This window comes from Falco biarmicus, chromosome 6, assembly GCF_023638135.1.
Source record: "Falco biarmicus isolate bFalBia1 chromosome 6, bFalBia1.pri, whole genome shotgun sequence".
Classification (NCBI taxonomy): domain Eukaryota; kingdom Metazoa; phylum Chordata; class Aves; order Falconiformes; family Falconidae; genus Falco; species Falco biarmicus.
This window is the reverse complement of record NC_079293.1, coordinates 31,262,254-31,289,523: the sequence shown is the minus strand read 5'-3', so window position 1 is coordinate 31,289,523 and position 27,270 is coordinate 31,262,254. Positions and strand designations below refer to the sequence as shown.

The 27,270-nt window shown below is 36.3% G+C and overlaps 1 protein-coding gene across 1 annotated transcript in view; it reads left to right on the top strand.

The window, feature by feature from the left end:
- NBAS (NBAS subunit of NRZ tethering complex) overlaps window positions 1-27,270 on the top strand; it is a 183,653-nt gene that overhangs the window by 88,864 nt on the left and 67,519 nt on the right. The window contains exons 39-41 of the mRNA XM_056342886.1: window positions 4,336-4,412; window positions 4,969-5,106; window positions 20,814-21,043. Coding sequence (XP_056198861.1) covers window positions 4,336-4,412; window positions 4,969-5,106; window positions 20,814-21,043 — 445 coding nt within the window. The remainder of the gene's footprint in view (window positions 1-4,335; window positions 4,413-4,968; window positions 5,107-20,813; window positions 21,044-27,270) is intronic.

The window sequence follows — 27,270 nt, the reverse complement described above, 5'->3', positions numbered from 1 at the left end:
ACACAATGATCTGAAGTATTGTCTAGGCGTTTTGTATGAATTGGGATCCAGTTCAACATCTCAAGTTCCTAAGTAGTCTTGATAGAAGTATCTGCAGAGTTTTCAAGAGAAGTGGTATGTTTAAAGAGTTGCTCAGTAAAGACTACAATCTGAAATTTGAAAGTTGGCTTTAAATGAGCAGAAACTGGTGTTTGGGGGCTGACAAAAATACAGATGTTGTGGGGGGGGGGAAGTTTTTGTAAGTTTCCTGAATACTACCATGTGTAGATATTTAAATGAAAATTGGCAACCCAGTGTTAATGTTATTTGTATGTATGCCTGTGTATTCACTTGTTGAAATTGTGTGCCATTGTGTATACAGCTTTCAGTATTGCAGGGTTGTTACAGTATTTTATTTCCTAATTAATGCATAACTGCAGCTTCTGGAATCATCAGAACTTCTTCTGAAATTTCTACATTTTTATAGGTTATACTTAACGGTTTGTTAACTGAAACAGTTTCACTTTTTAAAAAACAACAAACCACACAAAAACTACCTATGATTGTTTGTCTTTCATTTTGGCTATCTCCTGCTGGTTTAAGGAATGAACTGTTTAAATATTTACATGCTGTTAGTGTCTCTTGAAGGAAGAAAACTGTATTATTTTACTCTGTGGTAAGTTCTGCCATGAAAAATGAATATATTAAATCACTTGCAATATGAGAAAAGTTTCAAGTGAGACTTTCTTCATTAGCCACAGTTTTATTTGAGTTGTTTAGTGAAAACCAACATATTTGTCTTACAAGTATACGATTCAGTAGTTTGAGATATATGGTATTTCTACAGATAACCTGTACAGTTGTAATAGAATAACATGAATTAGAAAAGGTCAGCAACAGCTTGCATAAATGGGGATGTGTTCACATTTTGTTCCTTTCATACTCTCTTAATGCAAAAGTAGTTTCAAATCAGTACTTACGATCTCTTTTCTTGCATGTAGAAAGCCCATAGGCTTCTAGCTGTGATTGCTGTGTCTTAAAGGAGGGGGAGGCAAGGATTGAAAAGCATTCGTTGCTTGCTTAGGACAACTGATGTTAGTTGGCAGATCTTTGGTAATACTTCCTGCTCCAACTTGAGTAATTGGAACTGGTTTACAATTCAGTGGCTGCCTTTGAGGTGTAAATCTCAGTTCTGGGGACTTGTGCTTGAAGAAGAAATTGTAGATTCCAGCTTTAGTCTTCAAGCCTCTATCTTCCTCCTCCTAAGTGTGCAGACAACTGCTTTTGCAATGTTAATACTTCTGTTCTCTTCTAACGCTCTTATTCTATAGTCAGTCTGAATTTCGCTTACAAGTCCCTCCAACTGTGTTAGGGAATTGAGATTTCTGTGTTTTCCTCTGGAAAACTGAGGTGTATTTATTCTGTACTCTGCAGTCCCGTATGACACTTCTGGGTAGTCAGTAGGCAGCATTCTTACACATACAGTCTTAGTGTGACCGAGGCAGTGTTGTGCATCCCTGTTTTGTTGTGGTTCTCTTTCTCTGTAGGGCTTAGGGATTTGACGGGGAGGTTGTAGATGAAATTTGAATAGGAAGTTACTACAAACACTGCATTTCATTGTAACAGGAGTAGGTACTAAACTCAAAGTAAACCCAGGACACTTGGTCATAACCTATCAGTCCTCAGGAGTTTAAGAACAAAGAATAGCTTAATGTTTTCCATGATTTTGTAATTGCTTACAGATATGACTGTTTCACTGAAATACATACTTTTTAAGTTTAGTGAGATTTTATCACATGCTAAATGAAGAATTGAAAGCTTGAAGCAGTTTTTGTGGGTTTTTTTAGAGAGAGAAAAAAAAGGAAAGAGCTGAAACTTTCTAAGGATTGATAAATTCCAGTTATCAGAAATTATAATTTTCTTTCCTACTTTGCCTTCCAAACAGTCTTGTGGCATAAAGTAGAGACCTGCACAGGAAATAAAAATTACTTTTAAAATTAAACTTTTTTTTAGTGTTTTCCTAAGGAAATATTGCTTGTGAGACAGCAGCACTGGCTCTTTGTTTGTCAGTGCTTTTCCTTCCTGGTTTACCAACCCTGTAATGTTTAATCCCTTGGGCAAATTTCAAATTTTGCAGTGGTCTGAAATGATACTAAGTTCCTGTAAATTTTGTGAAGATGTATGAAAGGACAGAATGGCATCCTGCTAGTGACCATAGCCTGTGATTCGAACTCAGCCCTGTTAGACATCAGAGAATTCCCATAGGGCTTCACTGAGAAACAGAAAACTGAAGTTGATCTTTGTGTATACACGTGTGTTTGTGTGTACGTAAAGTAGGCATCTGTGTATGGATATATTAACACATCTGCACACAAACACACAGAAAAATTATATTTTTTGAATTAGTACAGGGGATTTTTTTTTTTTTTTAATCTCAGAAGGGATGACAGTGGAGGCAGGTCTTAACAGCATTCTGGCAACAGGGGTGTCTTTGTGTTGAGCTTAATGCAAGAGTATGAATAACATTGTTTTCTGGCTTGTACTGGTGCTATGTTCTCTGTCAGGATTGCTATCTGAAAAGTGAAGTTAAAGTTTTGCTACTGTGGCTGTTACCATGTTGAGGATGTTAAGCTGGAAGAGAGCCCACAGTTGATCATTCCCAAGGCTTTGCAATTGCTAATTTTGCAGAGAAATGGAGAAGGAGTTGGAGCCCAGATTCTTCTTTCCCTTTTCCCATTTTTTTTCTGTTCAACTAGAGGTGGTTATAGGAATATATAAAGTAACTTCACTTGTGCTCAGAGTAGGAAATACCAATTTTGCAAACTAATTCATCAAGATTTTAATATTAGGTATTTCTAGAGTCCTGTTACCTTTTTTAGGACGGTATACAGGTTATTTTGAATGTAGCAGAAACAAGCTATCAGGAGCAAGAAACTCTTAGTAAAAGTTTGAAGCGTGAGCATAGGTGCTGTTGGACAGGCTTGTATTTGCAGTAACTGTGACATATTGCCATGTAGACAGCCTCTGTGATGACCTGTCATATAGAAATTTGGGGTTTGTTTCTGGCTGAGGGCCAGCATGTAAATCCACTTCAGGCTGATGGCAAATTAATGATAATCTGAAAATTATAATTGGCCATTCAGGCCTTTTATAAATCATTCTTTGGAACAAAGAATTCACTGGGGTCTCTGTATATAAAGTAATCGGATCTCTTGCCAGCATTCCCTCAAGAGTAGTTTGTGTAGTGTGGGAATATAGGTATTTGAGACGTCCTTAAACAAAAAGCTAAATTGCTGGAAGGTAGCTTGTACAGATTAGAATAATCATAAAAGATACAATCTATAAAAAAATGAAACCATAATATTATTCTTGCAATATACTTAAATTCCTTATTCAATTTCTGGTCCAGGGTTCATAAGATTTTTTTGAAGTTGTCTCTGGAACTAATAATTTAGACTTTTTTTACCCCAAAACCTGAATATTAAGTGTGTCATGAGAATCATTATTCTGTAATTGTTTGTTGGAACCCTGGTAGCAACAGGGTGATGCTTGACTTCAGTACAGAAGGAGGTAACTGCATGAGAGAGAGATCCTGTTACTAATTAACAAATTCTGGGGGTTTACATTGTGTCTGTGTATCACTTCTATTTGTGGAATGTAAATTATAGTGGGTTTTTTTGTTTAAAAAGCCCCACAAGTTTGGCATCTGTAATGTAGGAAAAGCAGGTACTTTTTCTGCCAGTTTTACCAGAAATACATATTTTTATAATCAGAATAATTATTCTTCCATGCATTAATTTCTGCTATGTCATTGTGCTCATGCTTATGTTTGCAGTAAATGGCAGGACCTGGTTTTGGTGTTCCACTGATCTTATTTAAAATTCATATGACACTTGCAGGTTTGGTTCTGTGGTTTGGGGTTTTTTTCATTTTATTTTTTTTAAGACGAGTTTTTAATGTGGTTTGTTTTGTGAATTAGAGCTCAGGTTTGAAGAGAGGACTTTTTGTACTGTTCCTCTGGTTATTCTCTTTGAACATTTAAAACATAACTGCATTGATTTTACAAACAAAATATTTACCTATCATAAATTGGTACAGGTGATAACTTTACTGGCTTTGCTTAGCATCTGTTACTGCACAATCTCATTGTTTGGTTAATGCATCAAATGCTTTGCCTGGAAGTCAAGGTAAAGCTGTGCTTCAGTTTAATTACATATTACCTGTTCCTGGATTGCACTATAAGTGTTTAATTAAGTATGTAGAGCTTTTCAAGCTAGTATCTAATAAAATATGGTTACACTGAAAAAATTTCATTTGATGAATCAAAGCTTTTTTTGTGCTCCTTATATGTTGCAGTTTTGCTACAACTGGCAAGCGATGCTTTACCAAATGATATGGCCTTGTCTCTTGCCTATTTGCTTGCACTGCCACAGGTATGTTGATAGTGATTTTGTTTCTGTTTTTTTGCCAGGAAAGACTATTCATAGCATTTCAAAATTCCATTAAAAAAAAAAAAAGAAGTAATTTCCGTAGGGTTTTAAAATCTTGATTCTTTGAATTCATTTAAATACACTTTTTAATAGATTGGGCTGGTGCATTTAGAGGGAACTCTGAACAAATGCTGTTGGACTGGCTTGTGAACATGGCACTGGCAAAAAGACACATTTTCTTACTTAAAGTAGTTGTCTGGCCACCTGACTGACAGTTCTAACGTAGCTCAGAAAGGTGGATAATTAGTTTGTGGTATAGAAGCAGCAAAACTGTAATTGGAAAAGCATTTTGGTTAGGTGTTTGTGCAAGAGTGTGAGAAACATTGTAATATAAAATTATCTTTGTGTGTTTGTGTATGTTACTGATTTACTTCTGTGCCAGAAAAACGTAGTTACAGCTATTTCTAAGTCACAGCAAGTAGCTTTTTAGAAAGTTTGTGCACTTAATGTTGTATGCTTATTAAATCTTTCATCTAAATTAATGCTCTTTTTCTCCTAGGTGGTAGATGCCAACAAATGCTTTGAAAAGCAATTACATTCTGCGTTATCTCTCCAGCTGGCAAGTTATTACTATAGCCTGCAGATCTATGCTCGTTTGGTACCATGTTTCAAGGACAAATGCCACCCTCTCTACAGGGTTAGTACTCTTTCTTTTTAAAACCATATTCATTAATGTACAGCATTAAAGCTATTCTGAAAAACCAGTACATGAGTTAAGCCTGTTAAGGAGCTGATCTGACTTACACTGTGAGAAGTCTTTTAAGTTACACGTAATTATTCTTCTACAGTGCTGTAAACAGACAAGTACTTCACAATTTGTGGAGGAGTTTTTGAAGCACAGTGTCAAGTGTCATTTGTAGGTAATAGCACTGTCAGTCTTCAAAGTAGCGTATAAAAACTGAGCAATAATGAGCATAACCTGTGCTGCTATCTTGCAATACTGATACAATATAGTACTTCCTAGAAGAGTCAAGCGTCCATTTCAGCAAGAATGGTGGTATGCAAAAAGTTTCTGTAGCCTTCCCTGAGGTGTGCTATTTTGTATTTCAGTTTACATATGGTGTTTTGAGAATTCATCCTCATTCATTGATGAATTGGTTGATTTCCTTTGACAAGTGTCTCTTTTTGAAAAGGCACAGCTTTCCCTCTTATTCATTGCCTGTCATTAAAGCAGTTACATGGTAAACTTGGAACTAAATTGAAGAGGTGACATACAAAGATTTAACATGGCAGCATTTGCCATTTCTGCCAAGATACTAGAGTAAAAACTCTTCTTTGCCACTCCAAGAGCCTTTCTGAATTTACACCGATTCTTTTTTTCTGCACACAAGCTCGCCGGACTGCTTGGTTTTCAGCAAAGATGAATCACTAATCACCACTGTGGCATGAGAGCAGATTTTGTTTTTTTTCCCCGTGTTCAGAATGACTGCTGATTTACAGAGGAAAGCCTGTTTTGGTATTTGCCCAGTTCTGCAATTAGGCTGCCTTTCATGTTCCTGCTGAGATTTGCATTCTTTCCATCTTCTGTTTAGACGCTAAGGGAAAACTTAGCTCACAACTGAAATTTGGGGGGCTTGCAAAATATGTTGGTTGTGAGGAATTAATTCATGTTTGTTAAGTAGCTTTCCCTGAGCTGAGGTCCACCTGCTGCAAGACACCTTTGATGGGGAAAAAAAAATATTTTTTTTTTTAGTTTAGCATTTTGAAACAGTCTTATTTTATAGAAGGAGCTGTGAATCCTTTTGAAAGAGGAAGTCATAAGAGCAAGGATGGTAAAGATGAATTGTTTCTGCTCCAACTGCTGTTTAATAACCAAGGTCTTATCAGTAGCACCATGTAGTTTATCTCTTACTGGTACAGTCTTTGGCTAAATCTTTTGCTCCATCTTGGTAAAATACTGTATGCAACTGTGATAAGCAGTGGATTCTAAGTTTGCTAAAAAGAATGTGCTATGTTTAAGTACTATTCTTAAAACAGTAGCTTTTGAAAACAACTGTATGAGAAGATCCTGAATGAAGAGCACACCAAGAAAGGGGTGGGGGGGAGGGGGGAAAACCTGAATGCCCAGTAAGACTCTCCCCCCACCCCCCCAAAAAACCCCAACAAAACCCAAAACCAAAAACCAAAACCCAATCAACCAAACAAAAAAACCACAAAACATCCCCCCCCCAACCCCACAACCCCCCCCCCCCCCAACCAACCCAGACTTAAATGCTTAGTTTATACTGCAAAACAGCCATTTGAGTAAATGTACACTTAAATGCTGGTAATAAAGAATGGCTCCACTTACAAGTTGCTGTCCTCAATGCCATACCAGATGCTGTTCATGGAAATAGATCTAGCCATGGTTTTTGGTTTTGTGTTTCCAAAGAGCTCTGTGGGGGTTAAAAAACCATTGCTTTTAATCTTTTATGGTACATACTTTTATGAATATGATAAACTCAATTGTATACGTCATTACATAGTAGATTGTCTTCCAGCTCTTGCCACTAGTGTCTTGCATCACCTTTATCTTAAAACTGTTCCGTAAAGCAGAAATGTGTACCTAGGCCATTTTAAATGTATCATTCAAAGCTGTGCATTGTTCTTAGAAGAAATTGAGTGTGGTTTTTGGGTGAGAGTGTGTAACCAATCCTTCTCCACACCCCCACCCCAAACCTTTACATATTCAGTAAAGATTTAAATCTGGCCCTTCAGCCACATGCTTAGATTGTGGATCCTTGAGATAATAGAACATTTATTTCTGTTTAGCAGCATCTGAGTCACAGTGTGATTTCTCCAATCGGCTGAATCAAGTACCCTGCCTGAAAACTCTAGCTGAATTTATAAGAAGCTGTAAAGAGGCATGGAAAAGTCTACATTTCCTTCGTTTTCTTTAAAATAATACTGTGTAAATCTTTCAAAACAGTAAATGAGTACATCTGGCATAATAAGAGATATGTTCTCAGAATGAAAATGACAGTTGTGTTATAAGGATAATGGGGAGTAGTGGGGGAGAGTTCCCTTTCAGCTGGCTAAGATAGACCTTTAGGACTTGGTCATCAGTCAAGAAAGACATTTTGAAGGAATGATTGGGTCTGCTGCGTGAAGGCTTGATTATGTTTTTTTTTTTTTTTAAACTGCAATGTGAAATACCTACAGCTAATATCTGCACATCAAAAAAGAATCATAAATTGCCAAAAATTCTGGTTAACTTTTTTGTACTGTTGATGTCCAAAAGGAAATCAGCTCGATAATCAAGTTATTACTTTGCTTTAAGGAGAAAAAAAAGGATTTAGGTGTAAAGCGCTGCTTCAGTTTTGTACTCGAGACAATTTTGAATTTTAGTTGTTATAATAATATGAACATAATAGTTATAGTTTAGGGCATCTGACCTATATCAGTTTCTTCTCCTGAGTAAGATGTTAGATCTCTACAACCAAATGAAACCATAGGTAAAGGTCTAAGAATAATGCCAGACAGAACAGAACAAAATTTCCAGAAACGGACTGGCTGTGGAAAGCATTGGTGTAAGGAGGCACATGACCTTTAGAGAAGCTATATTTATTTTTGGTTTAGGTCTGTACTGCCTCTGGCAGAGGTGGGGTTAACTTTCTTCATAGCAGCCCCTATGGCACTGTGCAGCGTTGATAACACACTGGTGTTTTGGCTGGTGCTGAACTTTGCTTGCACAGCATCAAGGCTGTCTTCCCACTACCACTGATTCACTGCTCACTACTTCCAAGTCTTGATGAAGAAGAAGAAAAGTCATACAGATGAGCAAGAAATTTGCTGGATAATTTTTGCTGTTAAAGCTTTTCTCATTTGTCCTATTCCAGTGATCTGATAAGTGAGCAGGATAAATATATCTGGAGGATTTCACTCTAGAAAGGAGTGAAAAACTTTAATTACCCTAAGGCTAATTAGTACTTTATGTTCCTGTCCCCATGCTAATAATCTAATGCTGAGGTGTTTCTGTGGTTTTGGAGAGGATTATTTTACTGACTTTAGCTGGGGGATGAGCTTTTTCTTGGAGCATCAAGCAACAGTTCTAACAGATACTGTTAAGTTGCAGAGGGGAATGGGAATTTTGCAGTTAATAGCAGAGGAGGAATGTTGCCATTAGCGGAAAATTCTTAGGTTTATATTTTATTCCCTTACCTGTTATTTTCATCCAAGAAAATGATTACTGCCCTTTTGTGCATTGCAACTGGCAATATATGCAGCTAGAAGTTAATTCTATACACGAAGTAATCACACATTGGAAATCAAATGCTTATTAAATGGTTGCATATTGGTTTGTGTTTAATAATAATATCCTGTCATATTCCTAACTTATAAACTTAACTCACTAGAAACAGTATATACATTTTTATTCTGAAATTGGGTGTGTGTTCATGAAGTTTACTGGAGTATTAACACTGATGCAGAAAACTAACAAACTATGTCAGTCAGTCTTGTTTCATTCTGTCTGAACATTCAGCTCTTCATCCGCAAGTGCAATGGCTAGCACAGTCTGTTGTAGATGGTAAAATGGTAGAGTGCTCTTTTAGGTTGGCTTATGATGGACTTAAAACATGACCTTCTTTAATTGTATTACTATTTTAATTCATGATTCAAGCCCTTGCCTCCTCTTTGACCCCTCTTTCTCTTTGGTTAGTGATGCTGAGAACTCGCAAATTTCCTTTGGCAGTGTAATTTCTCCCCTTTGCTTCCCTGTTTGAATTTTATGTTGTATGTTCTGCTTCAAGTTGAAGTTTCTTTGCTGGTCTTTAGGTTGCTCCACTTCCTTGTCACATTGCTCTTTATGCCTGGCACTTCCTATTTTTTTATATACGAGGCTGCTTGCTTGTACGTGTTCAGATACAATTACTCATTAATATTTGAGGGGGCGGAAATAATGTCTTATCTCATTTGGTATATGCATCTAAATCCAGTGCATGTCTGCCCCAAAACTTGAAAAGATGAGAGTGTAACTCCTTGAATCTACACTGCACTACTCTCTCTCCCATTGACCTTCCCGCATATGCATGGAGTCTGTGGTGGAGAGGAGAACCAGGGAGATAGAGGGCAGTAGGGGAAGGCACCGTGAATGAGACATGAACTGGCAGACTAAGAACTTGGGAGAAGTTTTCTTTGGTGGTGTTTTGTGGGGTTGTTTTGTTTGGGGTTTTTTTTTGGGGGGAGAGGGTGGGTGGGGTGGGGTTCTTTATTAAAAACGCTAAGGTAGACCAAACACTGTAGTATTGATATGACATTTTAATAATTTGAAGAGCTTAGTATCATCAGAAAACTTAAATATTTATTGCTTATCCCTTCTCCAAGTCATTGACGAGTAAAAGTGGTCTCAAAACTTGCCCCTAGAGGACTTGCTGCTGACTCTCCCCTACCTGGAAAGTGATCACTAAGCTTTTACCTCTCCTTTTACCAGGTTTCAGTTCATAAAAATACCTTTGTTCTATCCCCAGGCAACCTAAGTTTCCTGAGTGGACTTTGGTGAGGAAACTTGTCAAATAGTTTTGGAAGATCTGTATATATTTTGCCACAGGATTCCCTTCATCCATGTGCCCCTTGACACTCTCATAGTCCTCCAGCAACCTAACAAAGTTAAGTTCTCTTTACACAGGCCATGCTGACTCTTTCCCACCAAGCTCTGTTAATGCATGTGCTCAGTGGTCTTATTCTTTGTTACAGTCTGCCATCTTGCCAGGGATGGAAATCTGACTTGCTGATCTGTGATCCTCTTGAGTTCCATTTTTCAGATGGGACTTTTGCACTCTGGCACAGTGGTTTTTTAGAACATTCGTTGATGCACCTTAGCCTGCCATTTAACATAATTTCTCATTGGTGTTCCTTGGGAACAGAGGGATGAATGCCATCTGGTCCTGGTGGTGTGCAAGTACATCACTTAATTGGCCTGACACTTCAGATACATTTTCTTCTAACTTGTCTCTAACTCTTATATCTTTTGAGCTCTGTCCCTCACATCTTCAGCAGTGAGGGCTGACACAAAGTGCTTATTGATTTCATCTGCTATGGACTTATCCATGAGGGCCCCTTTGACACCTTTTCACCAGGTGATCCTGCCACTTCTTTAGCTGCTTCCTGATTTTGAGTAACTTTTCAGAACTTTTTGCTGTCAGCTTTCCTGTTCTTTGTAAGACATTTTCCAGGTACTTTTTAGGCCCTTTGAATTTCCTCTTTGGCCTGTCACATTTTGTATCTTTTCCTCATTTATTTGTTTACTCCTTAGTGATGTCTCAACAAATAAACACACTTTTTTTTTTTTTAATGAATGACTATCTGATCTAACAAAAATTGTGAGCTCACTAAACACTATTGTGTTTGAAATCTTGAAGTTCAGGTAAGCTCATTGTGGACCTTTGAACGTCTTTCAGTATGATCTCTGAAATAGTAATCCAGCAGTTAGTGACATTGCAGTCAGGTTGTGACAGCTGTGTTTGAGGCTTGTCTGATACAGATAAGCCAGTGCTTCACAGATCCTCATATTTCTTTTAAGTACACAACACTAAGAGGCATTGCCACTCTTACTTGGGACCAAATGATATTTAGGTGACTCAGAAAAGAGCTATTTTTAAATAGTTGGGATATTCCCCCTTCTCTCCCCCCCCCCCCTTTTTTTTTAATTTCTTCAAAATGAATTGTGCTTAAGAAAAAGAGATGTTTACAGTGTTGCTTACTTTTTTCTCAAGGGTTATATAAGCTATTCTGTTAAATCCTACTTCTGAAAGCAGAGTGAGTGTTGTTCTTGAGCCAGCTATTCAGAAATACTCTTTTAGAAAAGAGAATCTTCAAACCAGGCTTCCATTTCAGCAGAGGTTTGAGGTCTAGCTTGGCTGTGTTCCTCTGGAGACATATTTGTGGCTGATCATGCAAGGGTGGTAGCTGGGGTAAGTACTAATGCTTTCATTTTTGCAAAGGGTTTAGTTCCTCTCTGGGAAACAATATAAAGGTGATCAACAGCTTTTTTAAGCAGTCTTGCCCTAGTCAATTGGCTTTATCTTTTATTTATTTGCCTTTTCTGTGCTTTTGCAACTGTTTTCTCCAGTCAGTGAGCATCATTAATTATAAGGAGCCCAACCGAAATTTTCTATTAATAATAAAACAGAAAAAAAATTAAACGAAATTTGGCAATGTAGGTAACTTTTCAGACAAAGCCAAATTCCCATCAAGTGAGAGAGCTGGCTCCTCTGTCTCTTCGAGTTTCAGTAGTTTGGCTGTTTGGTGGTGGCAATTTTTTTGGTGGTTTGTGTGTGTGGGTTTTGTTTTGTTTGTTTTTATCTTGCAAAATTGAGGATAAATGCTAGATTGGCCTTTATAAATTTAGCCTAAAAAGCTATCCATGTAAATGTACACCACCATTAGAGAAGCTGGTCACTGAGAAAATCATGCTTCTGATCACAAGTGCTAGCAGTGCTTGTGGATTACGATGAAAAAGTATTTGACTTCTGGTATTTTAATAACTGTTAGGGAAGGGAAAATTATGTCTTACAGCTCATGGAATATTTAGTTTTCAGGCTTTAAAACAGTAAAGTATAGAAATATTTGCATATATCCAGCCAACTAACGGTACAAACTAAAAGGATACAGTATCGTACTTCAGCTAAAACTGTATCATATCGTACTGAAGTTTTATAGTAGGAGCGTGTACTTGTCCCAGAGTCTGTATATGACTACAGCTGCTGTTATATAGATCAAATTAAAAGGCATATTCTGAAAGAGTATACAATAACATAATTTATTCAAAAAGAAAGCACAATTATTAGTTTTTTAGAGAAGAAGGAGGTAGAAGGTTAAGATAATTACCTAAATGGGGACATTATTTATTGAGACTAATGCTGAATGCAAATGGGAAATTAATTATGTACTATGGATTTAGTAGCCAATTCACTCAAAACCATGTAGTAATTTTGTATTTTTAGAGGTGGTCTTTCAGTTGACATTTAAACTTTTATGTATCATCTGTTAGTTCCACTAAAACAGCTGTCAGGTGAAATAATGAGAAGAGATTTTTTTACCTAAACCTGAGTTGACGATATCTTACTCAATAACAGAGAGTCTGTAAGAGAACACAAGGTAGAAAAGAAACAGTGAAAACATTTTATCTTTGGACAAACTATTTCTCACTCTTGCTGGACTAGCTGATTAAAAACAAAGCAAAAAAGCATTTAAAACAGAGCACTAGGGCAATTTCTTCAACTCTTTAGGGACAAGTCATTTAACATAACTGTAGAAACAACTGCTTGGACAACACTTCAAATTATTTTTGTTTTATTACTTAACAGCAGCCTCTTGCTTCCCACCCTCCCCTGCAGGAATACTGGTTTCTGTATTGGAAATTATATTGATTTAACTTATACCTGGTGGTTTTATTTGGGCTTAAAGTAATTCTGTTATTTTTTCTTATGATGCTGGCTATTAAAAGATCATGTGTTATTTCTGTAACCAAGTTTCATCTGTTAGTTCTACCTTAAAATATCTTTTGTAAGAATACAAGGCAATTTTTAGATTAACATGCAGATATTAACATTCAGTAGTCTATAAATACTGCAGATATCCTGGCTGACTATATGATTTAATTTTATGATGGGTGGCTGTTTGTCATTAAAGCAAGATATATAGATGAAACTAAATTTGACTACATTTTATCCTTGGTTTTGAGTATTCTGATAATTCTAGGCAATGATTGTGCTACAGTTTGTGGGGCAAATAGTTAAAAACCCATGGGTTTGTGTAATAGATGCTGTACACTGCTTAGCCCAATTCTAATACCATCTTCAGTGTAATTTTTGAAGCAGAAATAAAACCAGCAGGAAATATTATTTTAAGGTTGTGTGCTGGCAACATCTGATTCATAATTCAAAACTAACAGCTTAATTCTCAGTTGTTTCTTATTCAATCTCATCTGGAGCCTTTGTTGGCAGAAAATGCTCCTGGGTTTCTACTTGGGTCGTATCTTTAATCATGCCAGCATCTTGGACAACCTTTTGCCCTTATAAGATTCAATTAATTTCCAATGTAATGATCTTGAAATGGCAGTGGTGTATGCTATCTTCCTATTCCAAGTGTTTCACTTTTCAACCATTACATTGCAGCATTGCTTATTCAAAACATACAGCATTCCTTTTATTAAAAAAAAGAAACAAACAAAATAGCCAAAGAGATGGTTTGTTCTTTGTAGACTCCAGTTTTGCAATATTATAATTTTTCAGCCTTTTATAGATTTTGCATTCTCAGTGTACTTCTGTTCATAAAGCAACAAAGCACATTTGCATGTAATGTCATTTATGATCATATGTTTGCAGTTTGAATTGTTATGGCAGGTCCCTATTGCCTGATAGTGGAAGAAAGCAGGACCTTGGAAATTAATTAGTTTCAATTTCACTGAAATTGCGAATGCTTATTTACAAACTGTTTATCTGTATTTTTGTGTTCCCCTCATAATTAACCAATTCTTTTGGTTTTGGCTGGGTTTTTTTGAGGTGAATTAGTTTATTTTAATTTCACTACAAATGTACATACTGGCTTTCCACTAATTTCCCCAGAAATTCAACTAATCCCTTAAAGTTAGTACTAGCTTTAAACTGCTAAGAGGGCTAGGACTGTGAAGCCCTCAGCCACCTGTGTAATCTGCATTTTGTATAACATTTTAAATTGTGTTTGTGTAATATATATGTTTGAGAGTGTTTTAAACTTGGTCACTTCAAGTGAGAGGTAATTGTACTGGAATTTAAACTGTGGTCCAGGAGCATTTTTTTTGTGCAGCCACTCATCTAGAATGAAGTTTTAAAACAACCAATTTCAGCTCTTGGAATAAAGAGAAATCTGGATGAAATCTGTGGTGAAGATGAGAAGGGAGAATAGGGAGCTAGAGTCCACGGCTGCATTCCTGGATCTACAAAATCCAGATCTACCTTTTTGAGTACAGTATGAATTTGCTTGTTTGCATCAGCCATGTACAGTACTGCGGTGACAAACAATTTTAGAGAGTACGAACAGACTTTAAAATAATCATACTTAAATATATCTTTGACATTAGAGTATGTTACAAAAACTTCTGATGGATCATTTAAGTTTATGAATCTGAAATAGAGAATTGTTTTAATATTGTCTGAATATGTAAGACCTTCCTTTAGGTTTGATAATTGAGGATTTATTGCACAGCTCATCTCTACTTCATTTTTTTGGGTTAGTTTGTACAACTTCATTGTGATGCATCTTGCAGCTTATAAAAGGTATTCTAGTAGGTATCTTCCTGTGCTGACTTGATGTGGTTTCACTGGTAGGTGATGGGATTTTCTGCTTCCTGTACCCATTTAAAAAACGGTTGTGAAGGCTGATCCTGAAGAAATCGGTGTTGTCACCCAACAATATGTGTAGCTGCAGCAGTGGAAGAACAAAAACATTGAAGTATCCTTGCACTTGAGTGATGTGACAGTACAGGTTTTATTTCTGAGATGTTCTGGTAATCCATCTCAACCATACAGTTTATCTTTTGCTTTGAGCAGATCAGACATGAGGCAGCTGTGATCTGAAAGGTAGGCCACGCCAGATTCATATGGTGCTGTGTCTATGTTAATGTACTCTTGACACAGTGTGACAAGAAGACTCGGTTGAGGACAAGTGTCACTGATTTAATTAATCCTATGGAGGAATGGGGTTTACTTCTTGAGTGAACAGGCATGTTCGGATTTCATTTCTTGAGTGAACTGTTAAGATTTAGCAAATCTCTCTCCTGTAAATCTTTTTTCCTGCTTTGGTGTGTTTGGAAAAGTGTCCCCTCTGTGTTTTTCTTCATTCCTTGTTTTCTTGCCTCTCTCTCCATCAAATTTATAGCACATTGAATCTCTTGCTACAGGCACCACTGTGGCAGTTGCTACAAGGATTAGGGAGAGCTGTCCTTTTCTCCCTGAAATGTTAGTGCTTTCCAGAGGTGTAATTTGGTTCCCTTGGAAGCGCTGGATGTGGCAGGGTAGTGATCAAAGTGCAGCTGTCTGCAGCAGGATTTTACGTGCTGCTCCCTGGTATCTCTTGCTTTGTCCATGTGCTGTCATCTCCTAGTTTTGCTAATCATTAGGGTTTTGCTTGGTGTACATGTCTTCCTCTGTAGCACGATCTCTTTCTTAGGATCACTTAAAATGGTTTAGAACAAATCTGGTGTTACAGGGTCTGGACACAACATGTCTTCTGCCTTCCCATTCATATTCCAATGGCTCACTGTGGCTGCAGCTTTTAACCATTACCAAAAGATTACTGTTGCAGCTTCAATCCAGAAAGGTCCACCACATCAGTTAGGTATTTGTGTGATTGTAAGTGGATTAGCCTCGATCTAAGCAGTTTTTCACATCAGTGTTCCTAGTCAATTCTGTATTACAGTCTGAAAATGTCCATTAAAAACAAACCAAAATATTATTATTCTTATATTCCTTTTTAGAGCAATTGGGAAGATTCTTGGTCTTAAAAGAAGTAAACAAGCTAAATAAATAGCCTTTCAATGTTCTAATGTTATCTCAATGACATGTTTAGAGTAGAGCTTTTTATTATTTATCTGTCTTACCATAGCTGTAAAATGGTTGCCACTTTCTGAGCAGGAGAGGAACAGGAGAAAAAACTGACTCAGATTCCTTCGCCCCCCCGCCCTCCATGTGTATGGCTGAATTAAGTCTTTTAAAGAGATTTGAAAGAAAAAAGAAATAGCATATTAGGCGGGGCGTGGGGTGGGGGATAATAAAATTGAAATTATTTTAGAGATCAGGGTGAAGAAATTCCAAGATGAAAACATTTTCTCTCTCTTTAAAACCAGTGTTGCTTTTGTAATATCACAGTGACATACAGATTCTGAAGTGCTTTACAGGTGTGACTCCCAGAGGATGGTCAAAGAGAAATACAGCTTTAACACATCTAGTCAGGTAGACCCTGATCCCCAGCAGAGGCTTACTGCTTACTGGTAATACCTGGTGGTACAATATTGACACTAACTTGTGCTAGGTAAATGACATCTAATAGCATGAAATTAAACTAACTTTATGTTGAAGCAATGGATGTTTATTTCTTTTCTCTCTCCCCCCCCCAATTCCCGAAGACAACACAACACTGTTGTTATGTTACAGCACAAAACACAGTGCTAGTTGAGTAGATGAGTAAAATGCTTTGGCAGGTAGTTCATGAGGGATTTCCCTGGCAATGCCAGGGAGGCTCACAAGGGTGTAATACATTCGGGTCAGCTCTTGTGGCTCCTCTGGACACTTGTGCAATGTTTGTTGCTGTGTTCATATGTACAGTACCCTTCCTGAATGATCAAGGAGGGGAAGCCATGTTTAGATGTCTGCCCAAAAGCACTAGAGGAGATGTGTCTGGCAAAGCCGGGGGGTTGGACACCTAGGCATGATTTCTAGCTATCTGAAGGATTCTGAAAAGCCAACAGAGATAATGGTGTAGTAGCAGTTTGGGGTATTTTTGGTGGGTTTATTTGGTAGATAACATTAGAAAGAATACAAGTTGAACATGAGGTTTTATTGGTCTTGTCAAAGTTCATTTGTGTTTACAGAGACTGCTGTAGAAATTTATTTTTTTCTAAGTACCTGTTACAATTTTAAGAAAGTCAAAGAATTTGTAAACCCTGTGAATGCTGCACTAAGAATCAACCTTTACTGATTTTGCTGATTTTCTTTATGGCCAGCTACTATTACTAACTATTTATTATGGTCTTTTAAGTTAAAAACTATTATGACTTTTTTGAATACTGGCAATAGAGCTATAACCAACTTTATTAGTGTTTGTTAGAACAAGCATCATGTCTAATTGAACTAGGTGTCTAATGGGTGTAGAAATATTTGTGTTTATCTTTTAAAAAACATTATTATTAAAAATGTGAAGATGTTAAAGAATGAATACTGAAAGTTATAAAATACAAGTTCTACACAGCTTGATACCAAACTCTTTAGCTTTTAATATTTTTTCCCTTGAGCTTGGGTTGAATGCTTGATTCTGCGCAAGTTATATCTGCACAAACAGCACTGTTATTTTAAGAAAACATTTTAAATCTATAGAAGGATTACAAATCTGAGGGAAGGAAAACTGTGTGTCATTCCAGTAAATGAGTTTTGCAAACAACTGCAACTTGAGAAAAATTGTTTTCTATAAATTAAAAAAAACCCTAGAATGTCTCATGTCAGACATAAGTATAGGCTCTTGCATGAAGCAGGCTGTGGAATTTTTCTAAACTAATTATTGATTTCACATACTCTGATAGTTTGGAGCATAAGTAAGGGATAAAAGAGGATAGCTTTTGACTGAAAGATTTTTGGTAGTGAAGAGTTCAATGCAATCCCTGGCAACTGCTTGCAATAAAAATAAAAAAACCCAACACCAAGAAATTGTGTTTTCTTAATTCTGAATGTATATCTGATAACATATATAGCTATTATATCTCATATTTTTAATCTCCAACATTGAAGAGTTTTTGCTTTTTTACCTTACATATGTATGTATATACATACATGGGTGTTCATACAGGTTATGATTCTATTGTTCTCTGTTAATAAGCTCAATAGACCCTAAAACATTATTTCTGAAGATATTGTATATTGCTGTGTTTCTTAAATCTTTCAGATATTTTTTGTGATGCTTTTCAGAGCTGTTCCTTTTATAACATATTTCAGAACTTCAGCACTCATAGAAGAACCTAGTAGTGGGAATTGGTTCTCTTCATGACAGTCATCAGTGTAATGTTTTTGTTTGTTGTTCCTCATAGGTACAGCCAAGGATCACATTCATCCTTCAAACAGCATATACATCAGATTATCTTCCACTTCCTTCTCTTTTCCTCCCTGTAACAGTTTGTCGTCATTATTATTTGTCATGGTACTACTGTATCACACAGTGGTCCTTGATCCAGGTTTTTTATTTTTATTATAACCTGGTAGTGAAACAAGAGGTAGAAGAGATTAGAATAACAGAAACCATGAAACAATACTGACCAATTTGATAGAGAGAAGTTCTGGAGGAACTGCACACTTACTACTGCATCTTTGTAGGTATTATTTGGCAAAAGTATTAACAGGAAAATGGTTAAGCTGATTAGAGGACCTTAAATTATTCCGTTGAAGCATAAGCAGGCAGCATGCAACATTGCACACAGGGAATGTAACAAATGGGGAATAAAGATTGACAACAGTGAGAGATGTCATTTGAGAGGGCTGACAACATGATTGGAAGTACAGTGGGATTTTTTTTAAAAAGGTATTTCACATTTAAAGGTGAAGATTGCCCAGTATATTGAAGACAACAGTGGACCAAAACCAAAATGGTTTTAATCTGTCTTAGTAATTAGTATTACTTTAAGTTGTTGTTATAAATACTCAAGTTTAATGCTGCCTCATGGTGAAAAATTACGTGCTGTTTAGGAATCTTATTGAAAATGTTATCATTTCATCTTCAGAAACCATTTGTCAATGAAGAGTTTTGGTCTATTTTTTTGAAAATACTTTCAAAATTATGTACTTTATGAACAATCGGGTGGGCTGTGCACTGGAAGAAGAGTGCTAATGCTGAATTCTACTCTTCTTAATGGAGAGAGGGGAAAACTTAGCAAAAGGGCAAATTTACCCTTACAGGTTGTCAGAGGAACCTGCCTTTCTCAGTGGACTGTACAGAGGATTTAGGCAATTATGTTAAACAGTTTTCCTCATCTTGCTCTGAGTTTCCCTGCCTCCATGCGGTTTTCTAATGTATCACCTAAAATGAGATACCAAGATACATAATAAGCAGTGGATTGGTTTCCGGCTGATATAATTGTATTGTAGAGGCACTGCTATGCTTGCCTATCTCTTTTTTGAGGTTTTATTATACTGTTACCAATCTTCTAAGCAACCTTGAAAGAACTGCTGATGATGTTTATAAAATCGATGAGTTTGTGATGTTTAGAGGGCTTCAGAAAAATATCATGTGGAGAGGAAAAAGGATGCCCTGTAGCATTTAATATGACTTGGTGAGCAGCCTGTCAGCTAAGGCCTGAAAAGAAAAAAAGAAAAAAAATCAATTTAGAATGACCAGCAAGTCGCAGAAAAATTCAAGCATGCCTTAGGGTTCAAACATTTGGTGCGTGTTTTATCCTGCTGTGTACTCTAGTTAACATTCATAAGATTAGCTTCTAATTTAGCAGAATTATTCTGTAATAAAAACAAAAGTATGTTTGTCCAGTACACTCAGCATTTTTGAGATCGGTTGAATCGGCTCTTTTAGAAAGTAGTTCAACTACAGTTGGCATCCCCAGGTATTTTTCTGTGACTTTTTTGGTGGCACTCCTCCTTCAGTGGATGTTATGTAGAAATCACGGTGCTTCCTTATGTCATTGTGCTGCTGGTGGCCTCGTTTTTCATGGAAGAGAGAAATCAATGTGCTGAGTGATGGCGTATCACACACAACTGCGTTCAAGTGGAAGCACCTAGACATAGTCACAGTCCAGATCTTAAGATAATTGAGAACTCTCTACAATACATGTGTTCTTTTTTCATTTCTAACATGCAGACTGTATTTGTTTCGTGTTCTGAACTGTTGCTTTGCTACATGTGTTTCTGGTTGCAGAACATAGTGGTTGATTAAATATGCACTTGATGTATAACTTCTAATCCAGCAAAGTAAGTTTTATTTGTGATGAAGGTATTTTGAAAACAAAGGTTGTCCTAATTCATGGATGGTCAATATTTAATTATTTGAAGGTTTCAGAGTGTAGACAATGCCTCGTGTAATGCAGATCCTGCAGCGCTTCTCATTCTTTGCAAGTATCGGTGCTTGACACTTCAAATACTAAACTATTCCTTTTTTCAAATATGTATGATAGAAGTATATCAGAAATTCAGTAACAAGAAAACCAAGTTTGCAATATTGCTTCTATTCTTATTTTTGAAATAGAGGCTCTGTTTTAGAGTAAACTTAATTTTAATGTTTGGATTGAAGATAGATTTGATGAGTTTTCTTTGATTTCTTGAAGCATTTTACCAATCAGTTTTTTACCAGTGAACTTTGCCTAGTTCAAAGTTAATAAAAATGAGGGGTTTAAAAACAAATTAATTCAGTCATAGTGAAGAACTTGTTACTATTAATTTGGTTAGGTGGGTTTAAATTTTTGTAGCATATGGAACAAGCTAAAACATTCCAAAAGGATAAATTCTGATGCTACAGTGAATAGCCCTTACAGAAAAATTGGGAGTTCTCTTGTACTTAAAAATTCTCGGAAATGGAAACAATATTTCAATTCTGAACACAGGGATCAGTTATAAAATGATACATTTTTTGCAGAAATTTACAGGGCTTTTTTTAGTTTTTTGTCAATTATTTTCACAGGCTGATCCAAAAGAGTTGATTCAGATGGTCACAAAGCATGTTACTCAGTGTGGCTATACAGACTGGCATGAAGAAATCATAACTTTAATAAATCAGCTGCATTACTACAATGAACGACTGCTGGATTTCACTCAGGCTCAGATTCTGCAAGAACTTGGCAAAGGAGTAGATGTGCAGAGATTTACAGCAGATGGACAGTACAAGAGAGAAACAATACTGGGATTGGCAGAGTAAGTAATATCTATTATGTTTATTTTCTTTTTTTAAAAATGGAAATACTTTAAGCTTTAAATCAGGAAAATAAATTGAAAGTATTGCTGACCTTTAGAAGGGATAAGTTACCAGTTGCTTTAGATATTTACACTGTAACGCTGCTAGAAGTGGAGTGTTTTCTATTCAACTACTCCACTTAAATGAAATGTTGCTCAAAGAAGTGAATCGATAATTTTAAATGGAAGCTATAACTCTTTGTTTATTAACTACTAATATTAAAGTTAATCAGGAATAAATGAAATCAGAGCATAGGTGGAGGTCTGATCTCGTATTCTATCTCCTGTAAACCTGCCCTAAAAATCCATTAGGGTATGTCCTAAGCATCACATTTTGTACTGAACTATAGTTTTAAAAAAAAAAAAAAGTGAAGAAACTGTATTTTATTTTTAAGAATTTATTTAAATATTTATTACAATATTTTCCCCCTGTATTCATTTGGAAGTACTGAAGCCTTCACTGCATGTGTTGTGATATTTAGAATGCTTTTATCTCACCTTTTAGTTATCCAGAATAGAAAAAAAAGCAAGATATAGGGTAATACTGTCTTTTCATTTTAAAAATATCTTTAACGTCTGTATGCAGGTGCTTTAAGCTGTGAACAAGTCATGAATAACCTTGAACTCTGTATGTTTTTAAGACAGTTCAGTTTAATAGCTGCTGTACTGTCAAAGAAAGAGTTTTGTGCAACAAGAAGCTTTTAATATAAAATTTAATCTAATTATAAATTACTCTGTACATAAAGCTTTTGAAGGGAATATTTAGATGTTTACAATCTTCTACCTATCTAGCTTCTCATGGCTATAATCCCAGTGGAAATCTGTTAGTAAAAAAACATTGATATGAAATGCTGAATAAAAACAATAGTATAACCTCAGGTTTTGAACATTAAGCTTCTGATTTGCATCTATAGAAGCTATACCTGCGTAATTTTGGCACTTATTCATAAAAATAGCTTGAAGCATCTTTTAAAGTTTCCATTGGAGTTACCTGTTTTATATATATTGTTCACTGAGCACATAACATATCAGTACTATGTCACTAGGTAAATGTTACATCTTGATGATTACCTACATCAGTATATGTAGGTAACACCTACATGTATTACTTCAATACAAAAATCTTTCTATTATTACAGATATTTTTTTTTTGATGCAGCATGCTTACTAACATTCTCATCCAAGAGTCCTTTACATACTGTCTTTCATAAAAATAAATTAAACGTGAAAAGGAAATTCCTTATAGTAAGTAGAGATCGAAACACAATATGAAAGAGTGAGTAGAAATAAGGCTTGACGAGATGTGGATGAGAGTGGTAGTTCCGTATAAGGCAGCTGCAAAGATCCAGTAAATTACTTGTTCAGCTTGCAGCTTCCTTGTTTTCATCTTCTCAGTTGATTCTTAATCTGCATTTTTTAATGAAAACAATGTGCAAATTGAATATAATTGTGTAGCATACTTTTTTCTTATTTTTGAACTATCATTGAGTGGCTCATGTTTTAATCTTTTATGAAGTGCTGTTTGTAGAAACAGCACCTGGAAGAGATGGTATCTTATTTACAAAACAGCTTTGTACTAGAGCGAACAATTTGCTAAAACTACTTAACAAACAGTCATCAATCTTATCTTCCATATTTGATGTATTATCATTAAGAGTTTATTATGCATTATTTATCAAATATTTAAATATCTGGGTGCCTCACAGGCTTAATCAACATTAGATCTCAAGCAGTTAACAATTTATTTGGGCAAAATAGAGCCAGAACATATCTGGAAAGGAATTAAACTAGAGCAAGATTGAATGGGAATTCTTGAGTAGTCAGCTGAAGTCCCATGTATCTTCAGGCCAGCTATGGTGTAACAAGGTTTCTAAATTATTCTTTTACTTGCAGCCAGCTTTTGGGCAGTTTTGTTTGTTTGTTTTTATTCACCTGCTCTGAGGTCTTCAGCCCTTCATCACTTCTCTTAAAATGCTGAAATCAGAAGTTGATTTTAATGATTTAATACAAATGTCTTCCTTGTCTTATGTCACTGATCTGAAATACTTCTATATTTTTAGAAAAACTGTGCAGTTACCAAGCTATCTCAATTTCGTAACAGCTTGTGTTTCTTGGGTTCTCAGAATGGTTCTGGTACATATGAACGAAGTCCGCTTCCAGAAGACTAAACTAGAAGGTCCTGTATAAAGCAAATTTAAATGTACTTCAGCTCTTATCAGCAACATTAGCTTCTGAACCATTGTTTATGCTTTTGTTCTGCTCTGCTGTCAGTGCAGACAGTGCCTTTTCTCTTGCTGCTGCAGGACTTAACAAACAGCTGTAGTGTTTTCCACCATCTCATTTTCCTGCTGCAAATAGTAGAGGAAACTAAAAGCCCTTGGCTCAAATCTTCATTTCACTTCTCTAAGTTGCATTTTTTTCTTAAACGTTTTTGAGGACAGGCAACTGGAAAAGTGGATCTTATTTTCCCCTTGTTATGATGGAATCCAGTGGTGGTTATAATGCTTTGTAGCTGATTGATGTCAACAGAAAATGTTGAAGACAGCAATTGTGAGAAAGCCCATGCACATGTATAATACAAAAGAAATGTTAGAGAACAAGATAGGAAAAAAAAAAATTGCTCTGAGCTGCCAAATGCTTATTTCTATGAGCTTGAAGGTAGCCAGCAAAATCCCAGCTGAATGCTACTGCACAGGCGTATTTTTTGATGCTTCAGAAATTCATGCTACCACACACACAGGGTGGCTAAGAGCCATCCACAAGAACTGCTTCTGACTTAGTTTTCATACCAGTCTTGGTACAACACCACACAGTAAGTACATCCAAACGGTGCCTGCACCGGAGCCCTCAGTGGGGATTTCTCTGGCAGGCCTCAGGCTCACAGAGACAGGCAGTTAGGGCTGGGCATGGAAAGGGGTGTGTGTGGGGAGAGTGTAGTTAAAAGGTCTTTTACAGGTAATGGCCATTTTTTCAGCTTTTCCTTGTGTAACAAGTGCTTGTTTTTGTCTTGTCAGTGTTATCTTAACAATGAATACCTTTTACTGTTCTTCATTTGTACAGTGTTGTTTCCTTAATCTTTTACTGCTTTGTGCTGCCACTGCATGCCACTCCTAAGACAGAAAGACAGGATTTTAATCGTGTTTATAAGGTGTTAGGGGGGAATGGATCCCACTAGCTCCAAGAGCTACTCCTGGTTTGTATGATTGACTGAGTTGTTGTGCAACTAAGCATTCATATAATCTTCCTCTTTCGCTGAATCGGTCACAGGATGGTTACGATTGGAAGGGACCTCTAGAGATCATCTTGCTCAGCCCCCCCGCTCAAGCAGGGACACCTAAGACCTAGAGCTGCCAAGGACCACGTCTGGGTCGTTTATTAGTATCTCCAAGCATGGAGACTCCATAGTCTCCCTGGGCAATTTGTTCCAGTGTTCAGTCACCCTCATGGTGAAAAGTATTCCCTGATCACATGGAAGCTCCCGTGCTTCAGTTTGTGCCCATTGCCTCTGGGTACCACTAAGAAGAGCCTGGCCCCTCCCCCCTGCACTGTCCCAGAAGGTATTTGCATACATTGACGAGACCCCCTTGAGATTTCTCTTCTCTAGGCTGAACAGTCCCAGCTGTCTCACCCTTTCCTCACAGAAGAGATGTTCCAGTACCTTCGTTGTCTTCATGGCCCTTCACTAGATTCTCTCCAGTAGCTCCACTGTTCATTTTAGAACTGCTTGTTTTAATTTCAGAAGTTGTAGCATTTACTTTTTAAGCAGAGGATTATTAGATCATTCCTAGAGATCATCTTTTATTTCTGTCAAGATATTCTGTATATATTGTACTTTTTCATTATTTTTTTTTTAATTAGTGGAAGTACTGAGGTCACTGTTGTGGACTAGCCTGCAGAATACTGCTGTTAACCTCATCACCTCCAGCGTACCATTCTTCCAAATATCCTGTTATCTTCTCCTTAGTGGCATACTTGCTGTGCTGTTCTTGCATCAATCTTCACCTTCATTATAACTAGTAATCCCCTTGTTGACCCGTGTTTGATGTACATCAAATGATTTCTGGAAAATGCAAAGGAATTTAAGTTTACATGTTATGATTTGACAACAGATGTTGTGTATCCCTGGTTAAAAAAAGATCTGCTTTTATGTACTGAATGGCACAAACTGTGGCTACTACTCTCGAGTTTACAGTGTAGTGTTGTCATGGTACTTACTAATATAAAAAAACAGAATAGAGCATCTGCCTCTAAAATATTAGGTGACTTATTGAGTATTTTTTTTTAAAAAAATAGATCATCATCATCCTCTTATACATACATCATTGCTTGATGGGTTAAAAAGTGTTCTGTTTGCATTGAAGTATTGATTCTAATTTTAAGAGGTTGGGTACAGGAAGGCATGCTGTGTTGGAAAGTGAGAGGGATGGTGCTATGGCCATCGGAACAGAAGAGACAGGACAGTGTGTGGGATTTCTTTCTTTTTCTTCTCTTTTTTTTTTTTTTTTGTTTTTCTTCTGAAATGTATTTCAATGAAGACTTTTATTTGTCCTCAAATATATTTCTTTCTTTCAATTTTGATGCTTGTGTTCTGTCTCCTTTACTTTGCATACGTGTTATGCAGTGTATGGTGCTGAATATTTTTTTAGGGGTTGTTGTAACTAAGTTATTACAAGAGGGTTGTGGATTTTTTGCTTTTTTGGGTGGTTTGGGTTTTTTTTTTGTTTGGGGGGAAAGTTTAACTATCAAAGCAATAGTTGTAATACAAAGACTTCTGATAGCTGGTTGTAAAGATTTTTCAGCATTATATTATCTCCTGACATTTTGCTTTTCTACTCGGCATCATTTATCCTATTTTAATTTTATAATATCTGTAGTAACCATCATAGTGGAATATAATGATATGTTGGATTGAGCATCTAAAAATCAGAATTAAGGTGTATGGATGTGTCTGCTGTTTACCTAGGGTTGTGAGAAAGTCATTGACTCCACCTGTAAGCCTTGTTTAGCATAGATCAAGATATAGCGTACATCTGTGCTGGTAAATGACAAAAAAACCCTGGGAGGATATGGTCTCTAATCTGTAATTTTTTTCTACTTTTACCTTTATTATTATACACGGATCATGATGATTGTGTAGAAAAATTTACTAAAACATTAGTACAAAGTCTCTCGCCCCTGGATTGTTGAAAACAATGTAAAGAATCTAAGAAAGTTGTTAAACAAAATATGGTAAGGTTGTTCAAGTTTATGGAGTTAACATGGGTCTTGTATTAATATAATCTTGTAAACTAATTTACAGACTGTTGCAACAGTATTTTGTAGTAGTTTGTGTTGTGTAAAGGCTTTTTACCTTAGTTACGCATGGCTTTTTAATTAAAGAATCTAAACCAGCAGTATTCACATTAAATATTTTTTTTTTAAAATTGCCTATGTCAGGTATTTTAGGATCTAATTCCAGATAGTATTGTTCTTGGAATTATCCGGAAGAAGAAAAATAAAAACAAAACCTCCAAACCCCAGCATCAGCCTTAGCAGCATTGCTCCTATATCAGCCTAAAACCAAAACCCACATGTCTGTTTGAGCTATACTAACTTATAATAAAAATTAATATGAAGTTCATTTCAGGATTTGATCACTTAACAGATTCTCCATCTATTGCTTTGTTAAATGGTTATACAATGACAGAAAATCAGACATGTACAGAGTAGAGCTGGACATCTTCACACCTTCTTTTAGTCTGCAAATACTGAGTGTTTCTGTGATCTTAGGGAGAGCTTTGAGAATCTACATACCAGTTGTGCTAAAACACTGTAGGTGTTGCAACTAAATCAAATGGTAACTGTGATACATAACAACTAGTGTTGCTTTGTAATTGAAAACTGAGGCTTTAGGTTTAGCACAAAGGTCAGGCAAGACACTGTTATAGAGATCCAAAGTGTTATGTAGAGTATGTACCTGTCTTTGGAGGATCTCTGTAGTTTCCAGTTTTGTTTTTTCTTCTTTTCTTTTAATCCCCCCAATGTACTAATGAGTGTAAAAAAAATGCAAGAAGGCACAGTTTGTGTATTTTTATTTAACAGTGATTCCAGTTTCTTGGTTTATGAAAAAAAAATATTAAAAAGAAGCCATTACTTTTCTAATGTAAATATTTATTTTCATGTCGTGTGTAGGGTCTTAGTGTAACTTT